This window comes from Mugil cephalus, chromosome 18, assembly GCF_022458985.1.
Source record: "Mugil cephalus isolate CIBA_MC_2020 chromosome 18, CIBA_Mcephalus_1.1, whole genome shotgun sequence".
Taxonomy (NCBI): domain Eukaryota; kingdom Metazoa; phylum Chordata; class Actinopteri; order Mugiliformes; family Mugilidae; genus Mugil; species Mugil cephalus.
In genome coordinates this window covers 6,032,157-6,053,119 of record NC_061787.1, presented here as the reverse complement: position 1 = coordinate 6,053,119, position 20,963 = coordinate 6,032,157, and the positions used below count along the sequence as shown (strand labels likewise).

Here is a 20,963-nt window from a genome sequence, read left to right as displayed (position 1 = left end):
TCGAGCATGTCAAGAAATTTGTTTTCATGAAGTATTTAAATGTAACACTAAGAGTGTGTAGGATGGTCTTGTCAGTCTGTTTACACAATGGCGCGTTTCAGCTCAAAACCTGTTGCAGCGCTTTTATTTTGAACACCACAACCGGAAGACGCAGCTTGCATCGTGGCTGACTTGACCCTGGTCCTCTGCGTTAAAGGCTGCTGAGAGGCTGGATCAGGATGAGGGTTTAAGGAGTCACATGGACTCAACTTTCTACTAACTGGGGTCCGGTTGTTGTGCACTGCTCAGTCACACAGAGTGTGAGAAGAGGTCTCGTCTCGCAACTTTCTTTTCTTCTTATGTCTAATTTTCAAACAGTTTTTTATTTTTCCTGCGCGTCTCGGCATTTTTCTGACTTTTCTCGGACTTGAAGTACAAACACCGGTTGCGCGTTGAGTTGTTTTTTTGTTTTGTTTTGTTTTTGTTTTTGTTTTTTTCAACAATGCTGCAAACTCAACGCTTCGGCCACTGAAGCCCATCTCGGTGATGTGAGACTACTCCAAACCTTTGGAAGGGAATAAGTTTTGCGCTTGTACACTCACGATGACTGAGGAGAGCAGAAGTGAGCACAGAGCCGAAAGCGGGAAGGACCTGGAGAAGCAGCTCCGGTTACGAGTGTGCGTCCTAAACGAGCTTTTAAAGACTGAACGGGATTATGTCGGGACGCTAGAGTTCCTCTCGGTGAGTGTTGAGAAGAGTTTTAAAACGCGCAGCGCGCAAAGTGCACGGGGCGCAACATTGTAGTCGCGCAAAGTGACCCTCCTAATAAAAAAACAACAACAGCCTGCCTGTTTAGTATGCATGGTGCATCAGCCTGCAGAGCAACATCTCCTCCACCAAGTGCTAATATCCTGCAGAAACCCCGCATGCCGTTGAGTTGTGAGCAGGAAGTCTAACATTAGAGCGCAGTCTATATAATACTGTCTGAGCTCATCCCTCTGATGGAGATATATTAACCTTTCAGTCTGCGAGTGTGAAATTGCAAGAACAGCCACAAAAGAGGTTTTAGTTGCTGCACAGCCGGTGTGATGTTTAATCCTCTTCCCAGGCTCATAGTCTGGCAATACATAATTACACACCCTGGACCATCTTGTCACAGAGTCATTTTGTGACACACAAAAGACAGGGACACCTATTTCAACAAAACCAGACCGAAAAAAACAAACCAGTTTTTGCACATTTTCACCATTTAGGAACACCGTGTTAAGGTGTTACATAGAAATTACAAAAAAAAATAAATAAATTACGTTCAGCCAGGAAACGTAATATCTCCCCTCGCTGCGTCTTTCTCACGGTTCCATCCCAACCAGTAATGACCCGCTTGCCACATAGCATGGAAAGTACAAGAGGTTGCGTTTAGCGGCTGCCTCTGCCAACTTCTCATCAAACCCAGAAGCGGCGAGGCCTGCCAAAGACAGCACAGGTGGACTCAAATGAAAACCAGTAGGGCTGGCACTCGGCTAGCAACACATCCCCGGCCTCACACTGAGGCTAACACATGCTCGCTGCATCGCAGGAGGCCTCGCACTGTTGGCGTAATGGTCTCACATTAAATAACACCTTAAGTTTTAAAGATGCTAAAAGTACTTAGTGTGCGCAGTCGTAAAATCAAGCACAACTGTTTTTTTTCTGCATCTGTTGAGGATGTTGAGGGTCCTCGTGGCGAGCGCGTTAATGGGATGCTCGAGCTCTTTCGCTTGAGTGTCTGAGGTTGGACGCCTTCCACCGCGTTTTCAGATTCTCAGCATGATGGGAACTTTGCAGGGAAGAAAAGTTGAAGGGTCACTGTGTTGCGCGTCCTCAAGAACGGCCCTTTTCCCAGATGTACGTGTTATGTGTGTTCACCCCGGCCCTCCACCATCACCCAGATGTTTCCAATGGAGGACAGAGGAGCCGCGGAGGGGATGCAACTTCATCTGGCCTTTCTTGGAAGTGGCATCACTGGAGAGCTGGAGGAGGCGATTACATGAGGGGAATGTGTCCTCTGTCTTAGTGGTGATGGGGCGGTTTGGGGAATGTATCCACCCCTCCTTTATCTCCCCTGTAGCGCTGGAACTGGGATTCATTTCAGAGGTGACTGATTCTTACAAGGCCTTTCTGTTCTGGCCCGGGAACGCCGTGATTGGAAGCGTCGGATTGAGATCCAACTGTGAAAGATAACTGTTTTAGTCGTGTGTGTGTGTGTGTTGTAGCTGGTGGGGCTTTGGTGATGTCAGTAGCTAGAAATCGAGGGGAAAGGACGCTCTTATCGGCTGCTCTATCTCTTGGGGAGGGGGGGAGAGGGGGTCCTGGAAAGCATCGTGGAAGATGATCAAAGACGCCCCTACTGTGGAGAGGGGTCATATTGAAGACTTTCATCCGACCGCACAAACACACACACTCGCCTCCCCCACTTCCTCTGCTGCCACACGAGAACCAGCTACAAACCACACAAGACTCTGTGTGTCTAGAGGTCAGAACGGAGGACCACCCCTCCCCTCCCTCGTGCGACTCCCCGGTGGGATAATCCAGGAGGCTGCGAGTAGCAGCAGAAAGAGAGGGGGCAGACTCGAAATTGCTAGAGGGGTGAAAGGGAAAAGGGTAGAGCGAAATCATGCAGGAGTGGATACTGCCAGGAGGGTGAAGGGTAGTGGGGGTGGTCTCTCCGAGTGGCTGGGCTTGGTGCCTTCCCTTGTAAACCATATTTCCTGGAGGAGGAATTCCTCTGAGGTTAGGAAACGCTGGAGAACAATGAGGCTCCGGTCAGTAGGCAAAGTTGAACTGAAGAGCAGAGATTGTTGCTGCTGATCCGTGGGACCTAAACACAATGCAACCCACACATGCTTTACTGTTAAGGTAGTGGAAAACAACACGGAGGATGATTAGCGCCAAATGTCCCAGGACAGTCCGAGCCCATTGTGTGGATGTACCTAACCCCTTGTGGGAAAAAAGATGCAGATTACATCTTGAAGGTACCCGAAGGTCTAAATGGGGACTGTCTCCAGAACTGTATATTAGAGAGAGTCTGGCCAACTCACATCATGGGCGCCATGTTTGCTACATTGGAGGGAAGATTGTACAGTGTAACCCTATGGGGCGGATGTGCTATGTTGAAATAAATGTCTTATTTTCACCAATAACGGTCCTATAAATGTTATCGCCAACGTCTGTCAATATGTAAAAGGCCCTTACTTAAATATCCCAGCATCTACTTACTTTAAATATCTTAAATGAGCCTGTAAAATGCTTTGTAGCCCAATCATCAGTCATGTAGCTGTGTTTAACTTCTCCTTAGTCTCCGTGTTCATCCATCGGCGTAAAAGTTTTTTAGTACTCAGAAATACTGAAAATTAAACTAGTCTTATTGTTATTTCGTATTATCATTATAACATTTGCACGCTAAGTTGGTAGTAGCCGAGGTAAAAGTTTGTGTCAGTTAAATTTATCTATCTTTATGGACATAAATTACATGAACACATGGGTTTCACAGTATATATGACGCTAGCTGCTGTTTTTCTAGGCCTTTAGTTTAGATAACTAGCTAGCACAAGGCTAGCATAAGGCTAGGTTAGCTTCAAACTTCATTCATTTGTAAAGCGGTGTTTTTGAGATCAAGGTTCACATTAATGATGGTACGACTTTATTTTTCCTATATAAAATCTTATGATAAACATCAACGAGAGACATTTACCTCGCATAATAAGGAGAAATCATCTGACATCCAGTTCTTCCTTTTAACCTTCTGAGTTTCCCCCGTGTTTTCCAGATCCTGTGCTGGAGCTGTAGGCTGAGCACTGTGGCATATTTTAACTTCTATTCTCAGTTATTGCCACTTCTCTATGGGTGAACATTGGTCAGATGTATCAAACATGGCGCCCATGAAACGCCAGCTCAGAACCAATCAGCATAGAGGGACAGCTCAGACGCTCCATTCCCTAGTTGGCCAGACTCTCTCTAATACACGTCTCTGACTTTCTCTGAATTAGAGCGCCACCTTTTTACTCTTAATGTACTCACAGTAGTCTGACAGTTAGAGGAAGGCTCCAGGGAAGCTGTGTGAAATATCTCTTCCCTATCTGAACAATTATAGCTGGAGATGGAGGGCGGCGGTGGATGCGGTGGTGTTTATCTTGGACAGCGACGAGCCAATAAAATGACAGTGATTTTTTTTTTTTTTTTTTTTTTTAGAAATGCCTCAATGAGAGGAACAAATCAAGGCACAATGTAAACAGTCGCTCTAATGAACTCTAATGAACTGTCGGGTCTTTTGGCCACACTGTCGGATGAAATGCTTTTCCTAATCTGCCGTACTTCAACATTGACAGATAGACACTGAAAGCCCTTTGCATGCATGATGAGCGCTTAAGAAAGAACATGCAAGACTTGGGGGAAACCTTTTATGTCCCGATTCTGGAGGAAGATCTGAGCCACAAGTTTACTTAATATATTCCATAGAGCCTTGCAGTGAATTAAGTGGCCCCGTAGCTGCAGCCTTTCCTCTCCCAACAAAAGCCTAATGTGTAATGTGAGTGTAATATTGCACATCTTTAATCCCTTCCATGAACTGGATGTTAATAAATGTGGTTTTTGCATGCGTGTTGTCACGTCTTTAAAACTTGCTACGACTGCTTCCTGGGGTTTATGTGGAGACGAGAGTTTTGTCAGTAAACGCGCCCGTAGCCTCTTTAAATCAGTTGTGTGTGAAAACGGTTGCAGGAAGTTGGAAAAACAAGCCTAATGGAGAAAGCAGCCTTCGAGATTTTTTACTGGCTCAGGTGTTTGAAGTGAACCCTGTCGGTGTGTATTTGTATTTGGAGGTTATACTTCTCTCTCTGAGGGTTTTGGATTTGTTTACATCCTGGCCGGAATGGTCTCTTTGGCACCGGCTGCCGGGCCAAGACGTTCCTCTTCTTCTTCTCCTTTTGCCTGTGACATGTAACCACCAGGCAGTCCACAGGCGGGTCAAGTCAAGAGAGGCGTGACAAGAGGGATGATATCTCCTAGACGGACAGCCGGCGACCCCGAAGGTCCCGACCTCTTGTTCGTCTCCCTTTCCTGCCTGTTTATCCGTGGCCCTGTCAGGAATCGCCTCCCTCCCTGAGATCTGCACGATGGAAACAGGAACTGGAGATTTTGTTGGTCAGTGCATCCTGATCTGGGTGAAGAAGTAGAAGAAGAAGAAGAAGAAAAACAAACGTGTAACCAGAGAAAAGGCTATATATGGAGACTGAATAATAGATCCTGAGCTGTTGTCTGGATTTGGAGGGGATGCTTGGTTGAGCCGTAATGAGACTCACACCGTGCGCTTTAGCCCCGGAAGGGTTTGGATCAGATAAGACGAATCGCATTGAACACTCGTGCGATGCTGGTGAACTGGGCGGTTAAGAGGCAGAGTGAGCCAGCCGTCGGCCTGTTTCTTACGTCAGTTTGTCTCTATAACGCTTGTGATAAGAGATTCCACAGAAAGGCAGCCTGCTGTTTCTGCCCTGATTGCTCTCTCCTTTATTCCGTAATGACTTCCTCTTTACAGAGTTGATGATCGCCACATAACTCGCCTGCTCGGTCCACACCTGTTCCCAACCCGTTCATGTGCCTGGACCTCTGCCTTTCATAATTTTTAATATCGCGCCACATTTCCCACTTTATTTCTATGATGCACGTTCCCTACCACACCTGTTTCCTCATCACAGACCTTCTCAGACAAGGCAAGAAATCAGAGAATCAGAATATTGATCCTAATGTAGCCTTATTCCAGGTACAGAGGGAGAAAAAAAGCAGAAAAATGACCTGAAGGGAAAGAGAGAGGTGAGATGCTTTTCTCCCCGACTCTTTTTAATTGGATTTGGTCGGGCTCTCTGCTCCGTGAACACAGGCAGCTCCTCTGTTGTGTCCGTCCCCGTTGTGAGGCCCCCTGAACTGGTGAAGTTGCTCGCTTGCATTTTAATTTCACAAGGCTGCAGACACACAAGCGGCCTAATTCTCGTGCCATGTTTGCGGTGATGTATGATTTTCGTGTAAATGCATTCTCTCTCGTTTTGCCCGCACAGTGCAGTACAGCACAGTGCAGTACAGCTGTTAGTTTCTGCTCTTTGTAATTTCTGCATGTGCCTAGCAGTGTATTGCTTTAGCACATGCAAACCTTTTTAGCATGCTATCTTCAAGCTAAATCTGCCTTTTTCAGCCTGAAGGAGGATAGTGAGGATTAGCTTCCTGCAGAGGCTTCTGCATTAACCTTGACTCCCACAGCAATTAAAACAATGAGTGGGATAATATTTCATTTCCCCGTTGAGCAGTGCTGCAATGGGAGCTGCTTTGCATTTTGCATACTCAAAAAAAAAAGAAAAAAAAAGCAATTTCCTCGATGTGGCAAACATCCCTGGGAAATAATAAGTAATAGTTCTCTATTATACCAAGTTGTTGACCTACTAGAGGTGATTGGAATCTATGCCTTCATTGATAGCTGTTTGTTTAAGTCTTTTATACCTTCTCCCTGTCAGTGTAAAGCCCCTCTAACGGGTTATTACTGTGGAGAGAGTTCTCTTGCTTTTGTCTGAGAGTCATTTTTCAGGCAGGATTTCCTTCCTTCCTGGACCTCCCCGTCTTTACATTGTGCTGCACGCTTCCTGCTCAAACACACGTACACTTCCCCCACTGTCTCCAACGGGCCAGGCGAAGGAGCGCTGTGCTACAGATGCCCTCTTGGCAGCGAGGAGCGTCGCCGCATATAGGGCCGCAATAAACCCCCCGCGCCGAATCCACCGAGCGGCTTTAGCTTCGGGAGTTAGAGATGCCGCTGTCGCTCCGGCCAGAGGAGAAGGCGGCCTTTGATTTACCCGGAGCCAGCTGCCCAGGTCACATGGTGCCTACGTGTGACAAGTAAGGACCACGGTGGACACTTGTCGGGACGTTTATGGAGTGCGAAGGGGTCGTCTTCACAAGGGGCTCTGTGTTTTAGCTGGCACGCTCGGCCGTTTTGAACATGCATTTGCTGAGATCAGTATGCGTGCAGCCCGCCGTGTGCAGTCTAATGATCACATGTTGCACATTTAAGGGCCCCAGTTTATTCGCCAGCAATCTGGCTTGATGTCACTAATCGTCTCACAACTACTTAAGCTCTGCGCAGATCTCCTTTTGATTTTTCATCCATTATTTATTTTTATTTTTTTTTTAGATTTGATGGTTCGTCTGCTGAAAATGTCAAGAGAAGTTCGCATGTACACGATGTTCTCTGGTTCAAACTCACTCTTTCCATTTCGTTCATGTCTCGGCGCATGTTGCCTTTTCAGGGCTGTGAATCTGCGGCCGTCCAGACAGCTGCCCCAGACAGACATGATGGGAAATTCCACTTCACTCTAAATTATTTAATTAAGCAGTTGAATGGGGATTGCCATAGAAGCTCGTAGAGTTGGACAAGTGCGCCTCTGTCTGCAGTTCTTTTTTTTTTTCTTCCTTCTTTCTTATTTAACTAGATTAACTCCAAGTCATGCAGATAGATTCAACATCTAATTACATCACCAGGACTACAAAATGCATCTTTTGGAGGAAGAAATATCCACTTTAAATGATAAATAAACAACTGTTTATGTGACGATGAATAAAGCGATGAACAGTGCTGAGGTCTCGGCTGCTCCGATGTAGCAATGTTCTTGGCATGGTGCCTCCTCCTCGGGTCATCCGCACACAAAAGGGGGGCTATGGAGAGCAGAACCCTGGCAGGAGGGGGTATTTGTACGGGTGGGCACACACTCAACGGTTGAAGAGGATGGGTGTCGGGGAGGGGGACTGGCAGGGCAGTTGTTCGGTTCTCCGTTGGCGAACCCAGGCTGATGCTGCAGGTTTTTATCCTGGCAGCCCCGCTGCAAACGATGTCAGGGGGGGAGTGTAGCCGGTTTGAAAGCTCTCAACAATCCAGTGTGTGACGGTCATGCTTGGGAATGCGCCACACACCGGGAGACTGACAACTGTCTTGGGGATCAATACAGTTTGCCGGTGCAATCAGTGGGCGAGGGTTTGCACGGCTGCTCCCGGAGATTGAGGTCATGGTCTCTGAAGACTAACTCTCATCTACTGGAGGCTATTTTCCCCACCTAATATCCAATTTCACAATTCAAAAGATCTTTCTTGTATGTTAAAGACTCTTCCCACTTTCAGCACCGCGATGGGTGAAATTGAACAGATCCACAGCCCGTCAGGTGCATGCGTCGTTTCATGCTCATGTACTCGTTTCACCATAGGAGTCGGGCGCAGACGTTGAACGCAGATGTATTCATCACATAAATTGCTTTATTCCAGCTGTTTATGAATGCATTAGGTGCCGGGGTCAGTGAAAGTACAGCTATAACATCAGAGAGTGGAGTTCAAAGCACAATGATCGTTTAGCTGATTATTCCTCGCATTTTTTATAAGACAATAATTTTTTTACATTTACATTTTATTCCAACCATTATCCATATTGTCTTTTTGACATCTATGGAATTATTTGTAGATGTGCTCGTACAGAGAGTCTTACAAAAGAGTATTAGGGCCACCCATGAGTAAAAAAATTAGAGGAGGTAGAGTTTTTCAATCAAGTCAAAATTTCAAGGGAAAAAGGTTGAAATTTTGAGAAAAAAAATCCCTTTTTCTTCCTGAAATTTTGACTTTTTTTCTCGAAATTTTGACTTTTTTCTCATCTTGTCTAATTGTTTTACTAATGGATAGCCCTAAGACTCTTCCATAAGACTCTCTGTACGAGCACATCTACAAATAATCCCACAGATTGCCATCATGACAAAAAGACGATATGGATAGCGGTTGGAATAAAATATAAAAAATGATCATCTTCCAAAAAATATGAGGAATAATCAGCCTAACGAGCTGGACCAATGATTTTTTTATTTCCTCATGGGTGGCCCTAATACTCTCCCGTAGGGTCTGAATGCACAGACAGACGGACTTTTGTTCACCAGAAGACCCTTCAAAGACTACTTTCTATGTTCTTGTTTGTTAATTAGAGCCTTAATAGCCATTCCCGAGATGGACGTATTAACATTCCCTGCTGTATTTATAGTGTCTGTTTCCTGTATACATTCCCAGTGGAGAGAAACACTGTAGTCTGGGGAGAACTAGGCACTAATGAGAAGGGAAGCTTAGGTAGACTCTCGGAGGTGTCACCAGGACCTGTTGAGGCTGGAAGCCGGGAGGAGCCCGGCCTTATATGGGAGGGAGTCTTTACAAAGAGCCTTTTCTCTCTTTTCGGATGTCTCCCAGTGTGACTGTGTGTCTCTGGTCAGTACTTAGGGGAAGTTCATTTTTATGCCAGGAATTTGTGTGCGTAAGGTGTGTGTGTGTGTGTAGGAGGCAAATTTAAGCCTGTAATGTTGAATTCCGGTTTAAAAGTAGTTCCTCTGTGCAGGAAGTACAGTCCCCACAGAGTTGCCACATTAAGAAGATGGCCAAACAAGGTTCTCTTTCTTTCTTATTTTTCCTTTCGCCCCGTTCTTCCGCTCTGTCTCTTTATTCTGTCTGCCTTCTCCCTTTTTTTTTTACCTCGCCCTCTCCCTACAGGTGCTCCGAGCTTGCCCGAGGGCACCGCACCGCTCGCACACCTGTTACCTGCCGTCCTTTATCCCTCCGCTTTACTTAATACTGCTGGGGGTGAAAGTTGCATGACAAATAACAGTACAGACACGCTGCCAATGGGCAAATCTTCGCGGTGTTGTAATTCACTCCGTCGGGGTTTGTCTCGTGGAAGCTGCTGTTTGTGCGTCCGTCTCCGGCTTTGAATGGCCTTTGTCTCCTGCCTTTTATTTGTTGACAAGAGAGGATTCCTTCACAGATGGCGGACTGCGATAGACTGATTACCCATTCAAGCGTGTTGAGATGTCCCTATAAATCTTGTTCTTCTTTTTTTTTTTTTTTTTGGTATAAAGTAGGAAACAGATTGTGTATACAGGATGTTTATATTTGTTTACCGAGCGACCCGTCATGACAACAGCAGCAAATTAGTGAATTGCAACAGGACAAAAGTGCCATGTTCCCTAATAGGCTCTAAAAAAAGGCCTATTTGCTCTTTCAGAGTGACAGTTTGTACTTGTGGCTGCTTCCAGTGAACTCCTTTGGACCTTTGGACTTTTTTCCAACAGTGAGCAATAGAACCCACATCACCGGTTCAGCACTCCTTCTAAAACTTGCGCGCACAGATGTTATTGCATTCATGCATATTTTTACTCGTCGTAACTGCTTTTAATTTTAGCAAGAGCACGGTGTCCTGCAGTTCAGCCGATGGATCCGCAGCCGACCTAGAAACGTTGCCTTGCATGTAAAGCATCCAACACACCCCGTGTTCCTGCCCACTCCTCCAGCGGCTCTAGCTTGAATGCATAAACAGATGTTTGAAGATGTTTGAGGCTAACTTTGCACTGCATTCAAACACATTTCTGCAGCGTGGGAGCAGCTAGATAGCTTTTGCAGCTTTTCTAATCAAAGCAACTTGTTGCATTGTTTTGCCGTTTTGGGATCGTTCCTCTTTCCGGCCACGTATTCCCATCGCAGCCGGCTCTTTCTGCTGGGTGCGTGGATGTGCAACGTGCTGATCTGCAGTTATTTTATGTCCACTTGCTTCACATTCACTGTAGTAGCCACTTTTTGACACATGCACTGGCTCGGCAATTTCACCGTACACGCTCTTGAAGCGCAAGAATGTCCATCATTGTCCCCCTGTTACATCACTGCTGGTTTACATATTTGAGGAAGCAAGTGCCCTCTGTTTTTGCCAAACTCGGTCTGCTGCGATACACTTGTTTCATTGACTAACAGATAAACATATACTGGGGGAGTGGCCGGTCTTCCGCTGATTGTATCTTTCCAGTCTGGTGGAGATGGAGATGCTGGGTTGGAAGCATTACATAACCTCCATTCACAAAGTGTCATGAACTAGATTGGTCTTCTGCCCAGTTTATTTGCCACTTTTTCCATTATGACACCAGAGGATGCCGGGCTCAATTTTCTTCCGTCCAGCTTTTGGGGTGGAGAGTCTGTTTCAGCAAACTGTAGTCACCGAGCAAGCTGCCACTCATCGTAGTAACTCTCACACAGGAAGGTGATATCACTTTCTGAAATTCCAATTTCCACATGATGGTAAAGTCGGGTTTTTATCACCCCTTTTCAAGTCAAATCAGGGCATTACTGCATGAGGCGGCGCAGCAATACTTTCCCACCACCACGTCTTCGCCGCCCCGAAGCGTGTGAGCCTTTGTTGATTAATGGCATGTAGGCCCGCATGCGGTGATTGGACCAAACTATTCATCACGCTGTGGAATAATGCAACCTTAAATGGGGTTTTAATGTGTAGTGCCCCCTCCTCAGCTATCACGCTGACAGGCCAGGTGATTATACCTGGGCTTCAGGGAACAAAATTACTTTGTGAGGTTTATTTATTTATTTTTATCCCCACTGAATGCTGGTACTTTACGTCCAGCGAGTAGAGAGGAAATTTAAGTTTAAGTGTCATAAAAGTAGTGTTGTCACTGCCTGGAAGATGATTTAAAAATCTTGCACCAGGGGGTGTACACTAATTGCGCACCAATGACATAGTCTCTAATAATTAAGTCTGTCCCTCCCCCTCAATGTCTCTCATTAACCAGCAGCAATGACAGCGACTGATGTTCGATACCCCTGATTTCCTTTCTGATACGTGTAAAATTCAGGTTGGTATTCACAAGAAATCAGTAAACTCAGAAGTATATTTAAGTAGTGGCCTCGTTTACTATATAGCCGAGCTAATACGACAACAGAAAATCCAAACGGAGGACACAATCACACACGATAGAAGAAAATGCTGTTTCAAACTCTAAAAAAGGAATAAGTAAAATAATAAGACCCTCAAAATTAATTCTTGTTTAACTATTAAAAACTACCATAAAAGGAAAACTTGCATCGTGGCTCATGTCTGCCCATCAGAGTTGACTAATCAGCGCAAAGTGAGTTTTGCTTCCATAAATACGTCAGCATTTACTCACATCCTTTAAATGAGTTATATGTGTACGCTCCCCTGGTGGTTTGATAGTGAATGGATGCTATTTTGGACATCTGAGTCAACTGTGAATTTCCAGTGGTAAGAATGCAGCAGGAACTTTAATGTTGTGTTAATTTTTACAAAAGCATTTTCACCTCAGAGAATATTCATAAACACATTGTTCCTTCGACTTCATTATTTTATGCTCCATTAAAAATGCTGGCATATCTACGGTTCACAGGGTCATCAACAGCCCCTGTTGAGCTCCAACGTGCATTCAGGTCTGCTTGTGATTCAGTGGCGGTGGCTGCTATTGCTCAGACCTGGTGGATTCCTGATGGAAAGCACATCCACTCCTAGGGGACTAAATGTGTCCCTCTGGAATTCAATTGTGGTCGTTACCATGTGCGAGGACAAAGATGGTGACCTCCGAAGGGTGGTGAAAAGGTTTTTCCTCCAAAAACTTGCCTGCAGTCTGTTACTAATCTTCATGTCTTTTATTTGGCAGCAACCATAGAAAACATCTTAAATTCATTTTGTTGTGAGCTAGTAATTGCCGTGCCCTTTGACAGAACTGTCAATACTACACTGCACCAAAAGCTTTAAACCACTCAAAGGATGCTTTGCGTCGTGATTCAATCAAGAGACCAATCCTGGATGTGTTCCACTAACGCCAAATTAAAAAACTGGATTTGAATGAAACAAATGTCAGATTTGGGCATTTGCAAACGAGCTGTGCATTTATGCAGTGTCATTAGGTACTAAAGACCTGGAAATGAGTTTACATTCACCGCCACCCTGGGTACTGTTACAGTGTCCATAAATCCAGTCTTCCCATTCATTGTCCGTGGACACGTTCCAGGACTAGGACTCCAAACAACACCAACAAGGCAGTCTTGGCAGCCTCTGCGGAAGAGACGTGTTCGTTTCCACAAATCAAATCTGAACCATCCAGAAGTCTAGGAATTGCACAAATCATGTCTCGGATGAATTGCTCAGACTGCCGATGAGTGTTTTCGGTGTTGCAGACTTCCTTTAAAATCCAAATATGTTTTCAGTTTACACCTGCACATTCCGCCCAACGAAAACCAACACACTTATCTTCTGAGCGATAACACAATCTTTATCCAATCAGATTCAGAGGCCCTGCTTACCATTAAACCACATCTGATAAGCATGTGCAGCGTTTGGCAGCAGAGTCCCGTATCCTCTAGCTATAGATATACAGCATAATTAGTGCTTTGCAGATATAGTGATTATTTCCTGCTGAATAGATGCTTCATTATTAAAACGGAAGTGATGGACTCCCTAATGAGCCCATGCTTGCGGTCCACATCAGATGTTTTCATGGAAATTCGCTCTGCTTTCGCTCAGCCCGAGTCCCATACTGTAAGCCCTGTCAGACCTTCGCGATGGCCCGTCGAATTCTGCTCAGTTTGTTTGTACATATTAGACTTGCTAATCAGATGCTAATGCATGTGAGCGGCGGAGTTGCGAGGCAAGGCAGCTACAGAATGGTAATCAGCGTGGAGTTGGCCTACAACAAAGAGGCTGATTATTGAAGCCCCCTTCTCCTCCAACCTCAAGCCTAGTTTCATGCATTCGCTCACACAGTTCCTTTTGAAGTGCGGCTCGATGTCAATACAATGTGATTAAGAAGATTTCAGTTAATTTTTTTTTTTTTTTTATGTCGACTTGTTTTCTTGCAAAAAGTCAGCAGAACACTGGCTTTGTAATTAAGCTTGAAATGTAGATTTTCTTTCTTCTCGCCGCTGATTTAGCACCGCCGCCTTTCCATCTGCTCGCAATTAATCAAGTGAAGCTTTTCAATAAGCTTATAAGCGCTCGCTTAGATCTTTTTTGTTGAGGAATAATTCTTGGCTTGTCCGCACATTAAAGTAACCTGTTTACGGGGCGTTGTGGTTGTATTTCGTCAGCTTGCTCGGGTCAAAGCTTGCCTGCTGCGGGCCTGCGCCGGGCGACAGATGGCATTATGGCCCTCAGTGGGGCGGTAAAGGGACGCCCACGGTTAAGGTTAACTGTGGAGACGTCACGCTGCCTTTTCGGTGCGGCGTATGAACCTGTGTGTTTACGGAGCTGATGTTGCTGGTCTGTGCCATTCTGCGACAGGAAATGAGTTGTGTTGTTGCCGCCTCCGTCAGGTTGCATTGGCTTTGTGTGAGCAATGCGATCTGAGCCAGGCTGTTAAATAAATGTGTGCATGTCAGATATTCTGCCTTCTGAACGGTGTTGTTATTAGTGATGTGGGGATCGATACTGAAATATTGATACTTCTGATACCAGGTCTTTATGCTCGAGAATCGATTCTCAAATGAAGATGTCAATTCTTTTCGATACAGCATTTTCACATATTTTGTATGATTGTGGCCTTTTGTTTGGTTTTTCTGTTGTTGTATGAATCGGCTATATAGTAAATGAGGCCACTACCTCAATATACTCTGATGTCTTGCACTCTTAAAGAAAGTATGATTTGAAATACACTACTTATTTTTTAGGTTTACCAGACACATTAGGGTGCATTTACACAAAGTATCAGATTTGTCATATCGAACATCACTAGTTTGAATGAATCTGCCTGTTCAACCTTCTTTACTTCACCTCACTTGCTTTCATTGCGCTCCGTTTATCTCCTGCGTCACGTACTACAGTGTTTTATTGCACAAGTTTGGCGTAATAAAACCCAAGTATTCTTTGTTCTGTGTCAAGCTCGGGTTTCAGCCTTTTATGCCATTTAGAACATAAATTAAGTTAGTTGTGCGCCGGGGGATAATGAAAACAAATGCTTGTAAGACAAAACCAACATCACACAAGTGCATTTTTGTGATTTTCTGCCAAGGACGCTTATTTATTTATTTGTTTTTTACTGCTGTTTAACTTCCTCTCATTTGAATTCGTCAGCAGTGCGAACATCAGGGATTGTGTGGCGGTTGTTTAACATCAAGTTCCGAATTTCATCTCTCACGTACTTGATGTTTTATCGAAGTTTAGATTGCTTTCACCTCGCTTTTGATTTCATCATAACTTCCCTACAGTAAAGGCATCGATCAAAATCCCAAAGTGTGATACAGTCGGTTTGTTTTCTCCAGAGCTTCTCCCAAAGATGTATCCGGAGCGTTGCTCACATAAACATAAAGATTTTTTATTTCTGGTCTTCTTCTTTAAATGCTCTCCCTCAGGCAGAGCTCGGAAAATGACTAATTTCTCCTTAGTCAGAATTTAAGAAAACGTTTGAAGCGCACCATCTTAATTTGCCATTCTCATAAAGTGCCCCGAAGCATTAAATGGGTTGTCGAGGGTTTGTGCAGTGAAGCAGCCTGGGAACCGGCGTCCTGAGGGACTGAAGGAAGTAAGAGCGCTTTCCATCAGTCTCAACTCACACACCGTTGGCCTCTCCGGCTCACACTTAACATCCCCTTTGAAATACCGTTTGCTGCAATTATTGTGGCTTTTTCTGTTCTCATCCAGCGCAAAGATTGTGTTTCGCATAGATCGGGTGTCCATTATGAGGGTTACCCATTTGCTGTGGCAGCCAAAGTGTTGCAGCTGCACACAAAGCCTCGAATCTGCTCTTGTGTTGGGCCTGTTTAAGGTACAAGCGATCAGACGCCAGGAGGTAATTTAATCTGAGGGGGGGGCCAGTTCAAAAAGTGTTAACTGTTGCTTTCCCTCTGCTTCTGCTCCGTCTCAGGTGTTCCTACATCGTCTCAACCAGTACGCAGCCACCAAAATGGACAAGAACATCACGGAGGAAACGGTTAAGGTGAGGGGCTCGCCCCGCGACCGTGTAATTAAGATTTGGAAAAACACTGAGGGGTAATTGCCTTTCGCTCTGACACGGCGTGCAAAACCTTATTTTCATTCAGTAACCCGATCTGTGAATATGTCAGGAAACGGCATAGGGAACTAAATAAACTCATTTGTGCTCTTTCAAGCTAAAATAGCTGAATGGAGAAAGAAGTAGTGGGCGCTCCAGGAAGCAGCTGTAAATATAATCTATTTATAAAGGGTTTCCGGCTGGTGGATAATAAAGGATGCTCTCTCCCTGTGTTTCTCTGAGCCTGCTTACTTTTGAAGGTAAACACGTATTCAGTGGGTATTTACTGCATGTCCCGTGTTTTTGGAGTATCTCCTCTGACGTGTTGTTTGGGAACATGCTGTACATAATAGAGAGTACGCATTGACGTCACTGCCGCCTTGGGCCACGCCCCCCGAGTGTCAAAATAAAAAAAATGGTGAAATGTAGCAGTACAATAATAAATACAGCGCGACCGGGAAAATGTGGATTATCAGATCAAATTAAGGACAACTGGACTCGACAATTATCCATACGAGCTAGTATGGATTGGAAAACATGGGTTAGCCTCAGTTTCACTTAGTTTAAGTTAGCTTTAACTCGTTTAATTATGATAAATGTAGCTAAATAAAAGATGCTAAGTACTTTACTGAGAAGTAATAACGTTAAAAGGATGACGAGTAGTGATCGCAAATATTCTGTTTATTATTTTATTCTTACTTATTGTTGGAACGGAAATAGTTAACGTACTGTTGGTCGTAACTAACGTACTAACGTACCTATGATTTAAGCTAATGCTGCTAATCTCCATGTTCAACTGTCACTCTTCTTTTTGCCACTGGGTGGCTGTAACCATGGAGACTTCGGCTAGCTGTGACGTCACGTGCACGCTCTCTTCAAATTTGACCACTATTCTATGAAAGGCTCATGAAAGACTTCTGGTTTTTCAGGCTTTGGTTTAATTCTGCTGCCTTTCATTCTATACACAGCGCATTGTTGTGTTCTTTATTACCGCCACAAAAAAACGACATAAATTAGGGCAGAAGTCAACACCACATCAAGGCCAAGTTTCCGCTCAACAGATCTTAAAAAATGTTCCTTTTTTTAGCCTCTCCGTAAAAAAAATATCTCTAATAATGTTTGAAATCCAAATATCAAAGAGTGCCCGAGAGCGGCTTGTTACAAAGAAACCTCACTCTTTATTCTGCGGCCTCAGACATTCCGTCGCAGCAGCGCGCTGACCACAAAAAAAGGCGGCGTATGCCAAAGTATTGATTCAGGCAATCTGCTCCTTCCAATGCAGCGACATTTGGCGAAAAACACTTTGTGTCCTCTCTCTTTCTTCCAGGTTTTATTCTCCAACATTGAGGAGATCTTGGCCGTGCACAAAGACTTCCTGACCATGGTGGAGGAGCTGCTGCAGCCTGACCCCCACGCTCACCATGAAATCGGCCGCTGCTTCTTGCACTTTGTAAGCGACACATGCTCCAAACCGCCCCTCGCGAATGCTTCCCCGTTTCCTGCAAGCTCTGAACGTCGTCTCATCGCCTTTAATTGCTTGTCCGAGCTTCTAATGATCACTCGTAATAATCCTCGGTTCACTGGAGCTCGGAGGAGCCTAAAGAATCTCTTCATCGGAGCTCAAATATGCGTGCTCCTGAAAACGATAAGCTGCTCCACATGTTATCAATTCATCTCTCTGGAATAGACACGATGGGAGGGTGCACATGTGTGACATGCTTCATAAGGCTTTGATATATTGCCCTCCACCGCTATATATCACGTTTCTTTGATGCTGAGCCTTGGGGCGCGCTGGCATATAATAGGTTTCAAAGTCTAATAAATCTTACCCTCCTCCCGTTGGGCTCAAGGCAACTTTTCCGTCGGCCGTGGCGGGCTGCTGTTAGAACAGGTGAGCGGCAGACGCATTGGTGTGGTTGGGCCTTACTATGGGATGACCTCACAGAGTAAGTGGGAAACACTTCAGACCAAAACTGAAAACTCATGACCATAATTCAGCCGTGAGCGGTCATGTGAATCCATAGAGATAACATAAACAAATTAGACACGCTTCCCCTCATTCTGCGGCCTTTTTTTTCAAAGTTTCCCTGCATGCAGCGATTTTGCCATGATATGAAAGTTCCAAGAAAGAATTACGCAATTGCACTTCACTACAGAAACACCAAAAAAGTAAGCCAGCTGGATTGCTCTGCTTAAATGAAAATCCCTCTGTGATTGAGACCTGCGCTTGGGTTCAGATATCCATTCCTCCGTTCCTCCTGGAATACAGTGAAATCAACCCAAAGGCTAAAAATTAGTCTTAGTTTTTTGGGTCACATACCTTTGTAGAGCTATTCTTAAAGTTGTGTTTTTGCAAGCACGTCTCTTCACATCATCAGCTTTGTCTGTTGTACTATTTCTGCTGCTCTGCCGTGACTTTGTAGTGAGTGATTTAGAAGCTGTGTGGTCTGGTCCCACTGCTGGCCCCTTCAAAGACAATGGAGGATGAATGTCACATGAATGGCTTTGGAGGAAAGTTGTCGGTCATATGGCTGCAAGGCAGATGACAGGATATGATCGCAAAACAACTTCCACACACACACACACACACATGCAATATGTATATTTCGTGATGTGTGTCGGAAAGAATTCGTACGCAATGAATCTTCGTATTCATACGTCTGCTCTGTGGGCTGTTTTGCCTGCATTTTTTGTTCCATTTTCCCGTCGTCTGCATCGCCCTGTGTGGCTTAATTTATTTTCTAGATGCCTCCTCTTTTTTCCATTTGACCCTCTTTCTCCTGCTTTCTGTCTGTAATTTGTTCCTTTTATGTCCCCTGCATGCGTCTCACCTTGACTTTTTTCTGCCTCCTTGCAGAGGAGCCGTTTTCAGATTTATGATGAATACTGCGGGAATCACGAGAAGGCCCAGAGGCTGCTGCTGGAGCTCAACAAGATCAGGAGCGTCAGGACGTGTTTACTGGTGAGAAGGGGCTGTAAACCTCCTTATATTGTACTTGTAACATGCAGACAACTGAAGCATGCTGGAAGAAGCGCTGCAATACATACATTCAAGTCTTAACCCTTAGACTAGAATTGTAACTGCATGGTTGATCTTTTTTTTTTAGAGTAGTAGACGATAAAATGCTTAATTTCTCATTTTGTACATGCTATTAACATAGATTAATAATGAATGATATTTAATCGCGATTAATCGCATTTCTTAGCGTGGAAGTCAAAGGGTTAAAAACAGTAAGTCCTTGGTATCAAACACAGACACATGACCTCCTGCACTGCCAAAGTATTTGAACATCTGTAAGATACGCTAAAAAATTGTGGAAACACACATGAAGGGGCCACTATTCAACATCGAAGGGGTTTCACAAGTGATCAGAACTGGGAACCGCTCAGATATGAAAACATACTTAGACACACAAACACACAGTCACCCACACAGGGCAGCTGGACAGTGTAAAAGCGCAGTACGTTATGTTCCAGTGTGTCTGACAGCTGATGTGACTCTGCCCCACGTGTGGGCGGACTCCCTCTTCCTGTCCCGACGCTCTTAGAAACTTTCACTTCCACAGGGGAGCATCGTGTTGCTAGAACAAACCACTCCTGGCTCACAATCAGGGAGTCTTTTTTTTTTTTTTTCTTCTCCATTTCTCCACAGCTCTCCACTTGAAAACCGTTGGCCCTCCTTTTATACTTAACACTTTTTCATTAAAATCTTGGACTGTTTGTACGCGTCCCATTAGCCGTTATGTTTTATATTAGGAGAGTGCTTTGAAATTGAGATCTGCAGAAGAGTGTGTGACTGCAGGCTGTATTGATTGGCCAGTTCTGTGGGGAAGCGTATAACCTTTTTCCTGGACTGCAGTTGATGGAGTTGGAGATAAACGCACACATGCACACTCTCACACAGAGAAGACTGACAAGAAAGATCTCGGTGCAATTTACAGTTCGTGTATGTCTTTAATCTAGGATGCCACAGGAGCCAAAGATATTAATTGGCTCTGATTTAACGGGGTCTTTATCGTATTGACCTTTTTGTGACTCAGCCTTCCATCAGGGCCATTAGGGTCTCGTGTTACCCTCCAAACTGCACCCAGCCTTGAGTTAATACACCTCGGGTCACCTCCCAGACCTTGCAACAACCAGGGTGTGGATCTCCGCTAACCTCCACTAAACCTTTGGCCCAGTGACCACTATAGACCCCTTCACGGTTTGTGAACAATGTGAAGGGTAACATATTTAAATGGACTGTTCTGGCAAGAATGGTCAAGGAAAACGCATATTTTAGGGAATATACTCCAAGGCCGTGAGTGTTATTTCAAAAAGCTGACTCTGACCGATGGGACTACATTCACCGACCCCTACACTCTCACTCGCTGAATGGACAATTCGATTAAAGGAGGACACGGAGGGGACCAAAAAGTACAACGAGACGACATTTTCATGGTTGGAAGTGACAGTGTTCGCCTCAAGCTTCCCTGTGTTTTGCCTCCAGTTAACATCGTGACGCTGCACTAACGTAGGCCATGGAGGGGTCTGTATTATTGTTCACTCTGTGGCAGCAGCACCTCATCTAAGTTCAACAGTAGTTGACTTTTTAAATTGCAACCAACCACATGCTAATTAAGGATCACTTATTTTAGATACATTTCCAATATTAATGCTAATATACCCTTTTTTCTGCTACGATAAGGAAAACACAGCTGTGTTAATGGGGGTCACATTAGTGATGCTGGTACATCATCGTGCACTTAATGCAACCGATCATTCTTTGACTATAAGCACTGCTAACGCCGTGCCTAGGGACCTCATTTGATATGTACTGGTCAGCGAATGCACCACTTTGGGTTCATTTTGGTTGGATAGGAACAGAACTTGTCAATTTCTTTCACAGCAGATATTTTGCTCCGGGCATGGCAGCAAGTAGGTCAAAGTTCAAAACAGTTTGCTGTGACATAGGTCCAGTGTTAAATGTTAGCGCAGCATGGTCAGTTCACATGTATCAGTGGTAAACGCCAACGAAATCCTCATGTTTTAACTTTTTGGGGATCTGTCATACATATTATTAACAGTTTGTGCCAAATCTTGAGAAAAAATATAATCTTACATGTCTTTGCATTA

The 20,963-nt window shown here is 44.6% G+C and overlaps 1 protein-coding gene across 1 annotated transcript in view; it reads left to right on the top strand.

Annotated features, from left to right (window-relative positions):
- Window positions 1–206: 206 nt before the first annotated feature.
- The window catches only part of prex2 (phosphatidylinositol-3,4,5-trisphosphate-dependent Rac exchange factor 2), a 94,315-nt gene continuing 73,558 nt past the window's right edge, over window positions 207–20,963 (top strand). The window contains exons 1-4 of the mRNA XM_047567874.1: window positions 207–720; window positions 15,723–15,794; window positions 17,176–17,298; window positions 18,706–18,810. Of these exons, the coding sequence (XP_047423830.1) occupies window positions 583–720; window positions 15,723–15,794; window positions 17,176–17,298; window positions 18,706–18,810 (438 nt within the window). The 5' untranslated portion in view covers window positions 207–582. The remainder of the gene's footprint in view (window positions 721–15,722; window positions 15,795–17,175; window positions 17,299–18,705; window positions 18,811–20,963) is intronic.